The sequence below is a fragment of the Impatiens glandulifera genome, chromosome 8 (genome assembly GCF_907164915.1).
Source record: "Impatiens glandulifera chromosome 8, dImpGla2.1, whole genome shotgun sequence".
Taxonomy (NCBI): Eukaryota; Viridiplantae; Streptophyta; class Magnoliopsida; order Ericales; family Balsaminaceae; genus Impatiens; species Impatiens glandulifera.
Window position 1 is genome coordinate 12,347,743 of NC_061869.1, and position 10,589 is coordinate 12,358,331.

Consider the following 10,589-nt stretch of genomic DNA (forward strand, 5'->3'; position numbering starts at 1 on the left):
TTAAAACTATATTAGTTGAGTGGAGAAGCTAAAATATGTCAAAATTTATACTATATAAATAAATATTTTATCCATTTTAATTCTTCTCTAATATTATAATTAATCATTTAAAATTAACAATAAAAAATTATAGACAAAAAAAATATAATAAAATAAACATAAAATGATAGCCACGTAAAGATTTACACCATTTTATTAAAAAAAAACTTTAAAGGAAAAAAACTTGCTTGGGTTTGGTATTAAGACAAAACAATCATTTACCTTAACAAACGGAATTAACAAAAATGAAAATTCTACACATAAAATGAAAGAACATGAGTACAACAATAAAAACAAAACTAAACAAACAAACAACCGAATAACCAATCAATCATGAGTTTTCATCTCGCCTTAAAATCGCAAAGATAAGTGACTTCATTATAATCGATGCTCCAATTTTAACATGAACTACAATCTTGTTCATTCTTGGGTATTCGCCTCCAAGTATGGATAAGGAAATTGCAATAAAAATAATGATTCTCTAAACTTTATCAACATCACATCTCACCCTAGAAAACGCCCTATAGTTTCGCCGACCAAACATGGTAAACAATAGACGCAAAACAACATTTGAACACATTTGTATATAATTGATTATCGCTTTTATTATAACATCACTCAAGTAAATGACTCAAAGTTTTCTCATTGTCATTACATAAAAAATATTTTGAATCCGGGATCTTCATGAAACGACGTTTAAACCTATCGCGAGTAGGAGATCTTTCCCGAAAGGCCAACCACATAATAAATTGGTGCCTCATAATGATATTGGGAGACCAAACAACATGAGACCAACGAGCAATGTCTCATTTGTTCTAAATAGTATCCCAAGTCAAACTTGCAACAAACTTTCTATCATGTTCAACTGTCTATCAATGAGAATCTCTACTATCAATAAATTGTTAAGTTTGAATAGATTCAATGATTCTCATACCTTCTAGAATTCATCTCAGAAGGGTATTTCATGTCGGGATGACAATGAGTACATGTATGCACAATATTTATGGGTACCTGCTAGTCGGGTTGGGGTATTTTATATCGGGTTTGAGGTCGGGTCGGGCATGGGAAGGTGAGAGTTTTCTCAAAGTAGCCTCATTTGAAATTAAACATCCAAAACTAGCCTTATTTATTCGATCTTACCCAAACTAGCCTCTTTCACTTTTCAAACTCTTAACTCAGTATATATATATATTTAATTTTTTTAAATTTTTTTATTAATATAATAACTAATTATTATTAAATATATGTTATATATTTAATTATTAATTTTGTTTATAATATAATAAATATTATTAACACCTATATAAATAATTAATATATGTTGTTTCTTTACCAATTTTTTGTTATGTTTTTTTATAATATTTTATATATAATCATTTTAAAACATCTTCATCCAAATTTATGTATATTAAGTTTTCTCTTCTTACCAAATATTTTTTATTTTGGGGAAAACGGTTAAAACCATTTCATTAAAATCTCAAAAGTAGGAGGGTAAAAAATCAAATTTAGACAAACCCTAGCTATGATTAAGGATAACAATCAAAAGACTCTAAAAATACTCATTAGTAGCATTCATACATTCTAAAAACATAGAGATTACAAACAGAAAAGACTACATTCAAATCTAACCATCTCAGCCTGAGATTTTCGTATGCCATCTATCTTCATTAAAAGGCTTTCTTCCCATTCTACTTTCTATAACGATAAAAGGATATTGTATTGAAGATGATGATGAGTATTGTTGTTTCTCATTTTGAATTCTCTCTTTGTACGAGTCCGTTCTGATTTGATGGAAAGAATTGTTTTTGAGAATTTCAGGGTTTTTACCTTTGTTATCTTCAACTTGAATTTATGTACATATTCTTGTCTTTCTTATCTTCAGCTTTAGACTCCACATCGGTTTTGGAAACTTCTTTATCGACTTTAGAATTCTTTTCCATTTCTTGACTTTTCTTCTCTTCCTCTTTAGCTTTATCACATTTATTGTACAAAAAAGTGTTACAGAAAGCACACATTTTTGGTTTTCATTCATAAGAGATCTCCATGACATTGCACTTTCATTTTCTGTCAACAACTGCCATTTTCATTAGCAGGACACTCCTAGGATGCACTTCAATGCTAATTCTAACAAAGGACAAATGCTATCCTCCTAAGTTATTGGGTCCATATATAATGGTTTCCCAATTGTACCTGCAAAGTGACTAATCGCTTCAGCATTGTACATGTGGGCTGGAATGTTCCAGAGCTTGAACAAATCTGAGAAGTTTCTTTTGATCTGCTTTGTAGATTCATCTCTTCTGACCACTTTTCCAACTTAATGCAATTTGATCATATGTAAGTATGTCCATTATCTAAGATTTCTTTCAAATTTGAGCTCTTTTTGAACTGCAGGAAGTAGAGGTTATGTATGTTTGTAGAAACTTTTTCAAATCCCTTTTCTCCCCACTGTTTAATTAGAACATCTTTGGTAGTTGGAAATGATACTCTATTTTTTCTAATGAAGTTTCTAACCACCACAAACTCTCAGTCTTCAATACATTTCTCCTCTACTTTAGAATATTTATTATAAATTATTTAGTTTCTTTTTTTTCTTTTTTTCTTTTTTTTTTGTCTCTTCATACATTTTTTGAATGTAGAAATAAAAAAAATCTATGTACTGTATTTTATTTTATTTTCAATTCACAAATTTTTTATTGTATATTCAAAACTTGTTGTTGTGTTGTATATTCAAAACTTTTCATTTGGGTGTCATTTCATAACTTTTCATTAAATTTTGTTTTGAAGTATTTAATAAATAATATAAACAACAAATTGAAACTTGTGAAATTACTTATATATATTCTTCATAGAACAAAGAAAGAAAACAAGGAATCAAAACCATGTAAGTTCCTCCATCTACTTTTTAGTTTTTTAATAGTTTTTAAAATTTATTTAGTTCTTATTATTAATAATGATGGTTATTATTATATATTTTTAACAGATGGAAAATTTAAACAGAGGCAGTTACTCTAACCATGATAATTATAATTATTTTAATAATTATAATTTTTTCCAAACACAATATAGATGTTGGTCCTAATTACATTAATGTTACTATGATTGGTTTTCCCTCAAGTTTTCGTTAATCACATCAAATTCAGACGAAAAAATCATGAATGATGGAGTAACAATATCTAATGCACTTCATAATTTAAGTGAAGTTGAGAATTTTAATTCTTACGAAGAGTTAGTAAACGATGAAAATGATAGCGATGACAATGCAATGAAAATGATAGCAAATATGGAAGAACATATTTCTACTACACCATGGCTTACAATAGAGGAGATCTTGAGTTATGTAAAGGTTTTGGTGAATTTTTATCATAGATGTTGTTTAATAAAAAAATATGTTATTTGAATTTTTAACTTTGATGAATTATTATAATATATTTTTATTTAAAATTTATAAAATTAAAATATTTTAATTAATGAATTCAATAATTAAAAAGATATACTTAATAAAATGATTATCTTTTGGTAATATCTAAAAAAAACAAAACAAACATATATTAAAATAAATAAAAGCACAAAAATAAGATTAGAAATGTCATATTATAAAATGAAATCACAAATCAATGATTTTTTTTTTTTTTTTTTTTTATAATTTTGAACATGTAACAAACTTCATTCAATATATATAAATATATATATATATATATATACCAAATTAAATAATAAAAAATGTAATATGATTCAAATACAAAATTTTCAAATAATTTTACAAATACAACACAAACAAATACAAACATTTATTATTTTTCTAATAAGCTCGTGTTAATAATGCTAACGGACTTTATGGTACTAGGTATCATTTGTGATTTATTTAAACATAAACTTTAAATTCATCTTATAAATGAAATTTAATAGAGTATTATAATATTAAATATAAATTTAAAAAAATAATGAAAAATATATTTATATTTATATTCGTGTCATTTAGTCTCTTAGGGAGTACTCTTTCATTTGAGTTAATAAATGAAAATATATATATAAAATACGATTAACTTAGAATCACCTTGTTCTAATAGATAAGAATGACAATATAATTCGTTATAATGATATTTGATATTAATTATTTTTCTGAAACCAGTAATTAATCTCTGGAGGCCAAATTACTGATAGTTGTATTTTTCGTTCCATATATATATATGGAAAAAAGCTCACTTGTACCACTAGCTCACTTAGACGTATGTACTCATAAAAGGTTATTTAAATATATGTACTAATAAAAGATCATTTAAACATATGTAATATCAAAAATTGGCTCATTTAACCTCTTTTAGTAACCATGGTTAATTTTTATTTTTAAATTTATATATTTATTAATTAAATATTAATATATTTTCTCTCTCCTTCTTTTTCATTAGTTAAACAATGTAATTTATTTTATTCTTATTTTTTTTATTATTATTTTAATATTAATTTCTCTTTTATATGTGTTCCTTTTTTTTATTAGTTTTCATTTCTTATATTGCTTAAATTCTCATTTTTGAAAAATATTTAACAACTTATTTATAAATTTTATGTTTTACTGTAATATTTTTTTGAATGATTTTTTTTTATTTAATTTACTATAAACAAAAATGAAATTAATAATTTTTTATTTAATTTTTATTCACGACTTATAGTAGTAGTAAGTGCATTGTTTTGTCTAATATTTGATTATTACTCTTTTGGGTTTGATGAATGAGTTTTTATTATTATTCAATTTTTAATTAATTTATTTTTGTGTTGAAGAATTTTTATTGTTGAAAGGATTTTCATTATTGAAAGGATTTTCATTGTTATATTCAATCATGGACCAAACAATTTTAAAATAATTAATAATCTATATAAATATAAGAAAAAAAAATATAAGAAAGAATAAAAAATATAAAGTTAAAATAATTAATGATTAATTCTTATATATATATATATATATAATTAGAATAATCAATAATAAATGTTGATATAGAAATAATAAAAAAGATAAAAAAAAATAAAAGATTCATTTATTAGTAATAAATGAAAAGGAATAAGAGAGAAAATATATTAATATTTAATTATTAAATATATAAATTAAAAAATAAAAATTAATCATGGTTTACTAAAAAAAAGGCTAAATGAGCCAATTTTTTATAGTACGTACGTTTAAATGACTTTTTATTAGTATATACGTCTAAGTGAGCTAGTTGTACAAAGTACATCCGTCTAAGTGAACTTTTTTCCTATATATATAAAACGTTTTGTGGGTGTGGTCCACTGATGCGGATACTTCACATAAATATTATTGAACGTGGATAGGGAAGTCTCTTCTAAAAAACCGGTAGAATATATATATATATATATATATATATATATATATATATATATATATATATATATATATATAAAACGCTTTGTGGTCGTGGTCCACTGATGCGCATACTTCACATAAATATTATTGATCGTGGATAGGGAAGTCTCTTCTAGAAAATCGACAGAAATGATCGGTGATCAAGTGTTATTATTATTTATGAACTCATTTATTTTATTGAGAATCTCGAAACTGTTAACGTTATGCTAAATTTTATGTTATCACTATTTTTTTCTTAAATGATTAATTTTGTTGTTTTTCTTGTTGACACTTTGAATATTTGTGCTTTTGTTATACTTGTATTATACGATTTAAAAATAAAATATTTATAGTCACACATATGTATACATAATTTACTGTTATTAAGTTGAAATGAAAGGTTAATGTGTGAATATTAAGATGAAGGAATAGTAGATATTTAACTTTGGATGGATATAGAAAAAGAAGAGACAGATGATGAGATTTGAGAATGTGTAGAGTTGTCTATTAATACAATTAAATATGATTATATTTATTAAGAAATTATATTCATATCCTGATAATTTGAATTTACACTATAATTTTGATTCAATTATTTGAATAGATTTTATTTATCATAATATAATTAATTTTATTATAATAAAATCATATATTTAAACATCACATATTTTTAAGTTCAGATTATATTATAAGGTTATGTGACACGTTACTTTCTTTTAAAGTTAGTTTAGTTTACGCGGATAAGTTGTGATTAAACAGATACATAAAAAAATATAAGCAGAAATGATTAAATTTATCAAATCAATTCAAATAAGTTAAATTTATAATGTCTTTATAAGAAGTAAGCTAAAATTATACGGTTGACGTGGTCTACGAGAAAAGAGGATGAGAAGATTAAAAATTTTAGTATTCAAATTTTATTTTATATTTTGTTTTACAAAAAGAGGGATCTCAATAAATTTTTAAAAATATATTCATTATAATGTTTGATTACGGGAGTAGAGCCCTCAATTGATTAAATATTTGACATAGTTGCCTAAAATATTTTACCCCTAAAATTTTGAATATTATAAGATATATTTTAATTTTTTGTAAAAAAATTAGATTACTTTTTTTAGAAAAATATGCAATCAAACTATATTATATATATATATATATATATTTTTTTTTTTATGTACATGTTTTTTATAAATTTTATCTCTATCACATTATTATCTTTTCTAATCATTAAATCACTTATTTTATTAATTAAAATATTAAAATATTTTTATTTTATTTTAAAATTTTTAAAATTTAAATATATATATATATATATATTTTTTTAATTCAAGGGTATGTATCCATACACATTTATCAGGAGAGACTAGAGACACGGATAAGTCTTGTTTGTTTTAGAAAATATCAATTAAAGTTTAAATAATATTTTTTTTATTTAATTATTAATTAAATAATTTAACTTGTCAACTAAAAATTAAAATATTTTTATTTTATTTTATAATATTCAAATTAAATATAAATATTTTTTAATCATTTAGTCTTAACAACTAATTTTGTGCTGTTGAAAATAATCGAATTATTTAAAAAAAAAAAAATCAATATCCTACCTTGAGAAGCTAGTTTGATCTTCCTTTTTTTAGAATTTGTAGGAGTCCTTATAAAATAGAAAAATGAAATATTATTTTATTTTCAAAATTTAAATTTAAGAAAAAGTAAAATAGTGATATTTTGATATTTTAATTGGTGGAGTGATAGCTAGTATGAATAAAGTACTACTGATCTTATAATAAATATTAAAAAAACTTTCCAACCACGAATCAATAATAATTTGATAGTTATATTAAAAAGGAATAATAAATCAATTTCATCAATATTTAAAACATATAAATAATAAGGATTATCAATAAATGGATAAAAAAAGTCCTCTTGACACATAATTTACTTAATTCACCCTCTTGCAAATACTTTTCACTTTTTTATTTACTTTTATATATAAGATTGATTGGGAAAGCTTCCTATGGCAATTTGGAACTTGTATAAGTCACATAATGCTCATATTCATCCTATATCGATTCTAGTTTACTAAATTCGATTTTGATATTCAAAGTTTATTTGATATTTTATTTCGGTTGATTGGTTTGATTATGCTTTAGGATGTTCTATACACTTATTAAGAGGGTTCTAAATGATTCTAATAGATTGAAACGATTTAAATCATGAATGCACAAATTCAAAAATGATTTAAATTTTATTTATTTATTGAATGTTGGGGTTTAGCTCCATGTATTATTAATGTTATGGTTATATTAGTTCTTGAGTGTTTAGGACCATATTAGGATGAAAGGAGTATTCCTCCACCAAGAGAAACCAACCAGCTATTGAGCGCTTAGACTCGCTTAGTTACTAGTTGAGAATTCGAGTTCTGGTTTGACTTTCAATCGAAAAGCCTTCTTTATGTCTGTTCCGCCATTCGAATGAAGAATCTAGGCACGCAACCGACCATCGTGGCGAGGGAGGGGTCCTTACCGAGCCCTCTTTTTCACTGAGTCCACTCGTTTGCCACACCTCAACTCACCATCACCTAGGATGTCAATTATAATTTGTCCCGCGGTTTCCAATCTGAATTGTCCCGATATGGACGGTTTTTCTCTAGTTTGACCGAAAGTTGACTAGGGATGAAACGAGAATGATATTTGTGTCCCTGACTCGATCTTATTCCGATTCTGCTCTAAACACAATTAAATATATAACAACATCACTAATATATTTATTTATTCTTCATATTTTAAGAGTGCTTTAAGTTTATTTATTTAGAATTATATAAATTTTTAATATATTATCATATATATATAATATTAATAAATCTGTTTATATAATTTTATCAAATAAGTTTTTTTTTCTTAGTTAATATGGTATAACGATGCCCCGCATTCTCCGAAATGGAAATGGAAATGGAGCGGTGATGGTAGTAAAAAATATATATATATCCGGAGTAGAATGATGTGTGAATGATAAATGTATTTTCCGTTCATTGTTATCTCGTCCCATACCTGGCTCTCGGCCATTTTCCATTTTCTTTTCTTTTTTTGAATTTTTTATTTTAAAAAGAACATAAGACTTAAAAATAATATATTGTCAAACTTGAAAAGTAAAATAAATAGTTTAAAAGGATTAATTATAAAATATTTAAAAAATAACATGATTAATTAAATAAAGAAATTAAATTTTAAAGGTAAAAATAGATCTATATATTCTCTTATTTGTGCCAATTAAAAAAGAGTTATGGGCTGTTTAGGTTTTGATGAGTCCAATTTTTATGAAATATATATTTTATTTACATGAGGGTTTCAAGTTTCACGGTGTTGTGCCCCGATAATCAACTATTTCTCCATTCTTCAGTCTGTCATCTTCAATTGCTTGCTGATTGCGTTTCGTCACAATCCATCGAAAGCTTGAAAGGGCTTTCAAGACGAGAGTATGTCGAGCTCCACCGATGAATCCGGAGAATCCATCGTGCAGTCAAATCAAATATCCACGACGATCGTACCGTCTGCCGGTGCTTCCATTGATACGGACTCTGATGGAGATTTCAACGGCGATGATTTTTACGACGGAGATGAAGAATTTAGGCGGAAAGAGGTGTGATTAAAGAAGAAAACCCAATAATAATATTATCCCTAGTTTAGTTATTTATGCTTAATCTTTTGGTGTTCGGATCCAAATCTGCATTGTTGATTAACTATTTTCTTTCTTCTTCTTCTTCTAAAGGGTGTGAACAGGGGCTTGATTAATGCTCTGGGACAGGATGACCTAGATTATTTTTACCCACAAGCACTGTTTTGTTTGGCCAACTTTAACTTTAATCATGTGAGTTTGTGCCCCCCATATTTTCATTATTATATGTATTGTATTGTATTAAAGAACCCACCCCTCTAATTACTGCTTTGTTGAACAGGATACCGATTTCGTATTTGAAAAGATAGTGAGAGGATGGTTTGGTAACGGTATTGAATTCTACCTTATATTTGAGGCAAGCAGTCCACGCATTGCAGGAGGCAAACCTTTAGTCTTCCAATCATATATTGGTATGTTCTTTGGTCGATTGGGAGGCCATGAGATAGAGTTCTGCAGGCTGCACCCCATTGATTGTGCAATTACTCTTGAAGATCTTCCAATTTGTGCCAATCTTGACCACACACAACATCTCGTCCATATGTCTTCTGTTTATGCCACCTTCTGCTATGGAAATTGGCTGGTTCTCCCTCTTTCTCTCTGTTTTTCTTTCTGCTTATGTTATAATGGGAAGAGTTGCATATCCCTATCATCCTTGCTAATGTTTTCATTAACCCGGTGTCTTGTCTTGTATTGTCTTATGATCAGAGACTTAAATTTGGTCTCGGGAACATCATCAGCTTCGATAAAATTGTAGAACCAACTTTGCTCGAGGACTTTGCCTTTGGATACAAGATCATCTTTAGCGCTTTTGAAAAAAAAGATGTCTCTCGCGAACTTAAGACTTGTGAAGCAGTGGTTGTGTTTAGGCAAGATCTAAGTGTCATATCGGTCAGATCTATTATTGAGATGGAGAATCAAAATGAAAAGAAGGTAGAAATATGACTAGCATGAAATGTCTTTGATATTTTTCTAGTATACAAGTGTGTCTCTGTTTGGTATATATGGTTATGACAGTTTGTTATATTTTGGAAGTTGATCATGGAACTGAATATATAGGATGAATTGATTTCAGTAATGATTTATAGTTTTGCTAATTTATACTTCATTTTGAAGAAGGTAGAAACTAAAAGGTTCAACAACTAATGGAATTGGACAGTTGCTGACAAAAAAAAAAGTGTCAAAATAACATGAATTTTGCAAAATGCTGATATGTTTACAAATTTGGGTCAAAATAATATAAATATAGATTGTTTTGTTTACTTTTATTTCTGATTATTGGGATACATCAACCATTGGAAATGGAAAAGTTACACCATAATTGCTAATAGTGTATAGCAAATACCTTGCTATAGCTACTTTATTTGAAAATAAAGTGTAAAAAAAACAAATAAATATTAAAAGAATAAAACACATAATAACACAATCTTTAATTATATTTATAGATGAAGTTATTAGAATTTGGGGTGCCGAAATTCAATATACTTTAATAAGACACATATTTATAGTGGTCTACTAAAATGAGCTA

General features: G+C 26.1%; 1 protein-coding gene across 1 annotated transcript; it reads left to right on the plus strand.

Moving 5' to 3' along the window:
* The first annotated feature begins 8,776 nt into the window (after positions 1-8,776).
* LOC124912672 lies at positions 8,777-10,108 on the plus strand. The gene is made up of 4 exons (XM_047453321.1): positions 8,777-9,028; positions 9,158-9,256; positions 9,345-9,644; positions 9,770-10,108. Exons 1-4 carry the CDS (start codon positions 8,867-8,869, stop codon positions 10,004-10,006), a joined length of 798 nt encoding a protein of 265 aa, XP_047309277.1. The 5' UTR covers positions 8,777-8,866; the 3' UTR covers positions 10,007-10,108.
* Positions 10,109-10,589: the final 481 nt, after the last annotated feature.

Coding starts and splice junctions, on each gene's coding strand:
- LOC124912672 (XM_047453321.1), top strand. CDS start 8,867: ATGTCGAGCTCCACCGATGAATCCGGAGAATCCATCGTGCAGTCAAAT. Junction 9,257..9,344: donor CCAACTTTAACTTTAATCAT/GTGAGTTTGTGC, acceptor TTTGTTGAACAG/GATACCGATTTCGTATTTGA. Junction 9,645..9,769: donor TCTGCTATGGAAATTGGCTG/GTTCTCCCTCTT, acceptor TCTTATGATCAG/AGACTTAAATTTGGTCTCGG.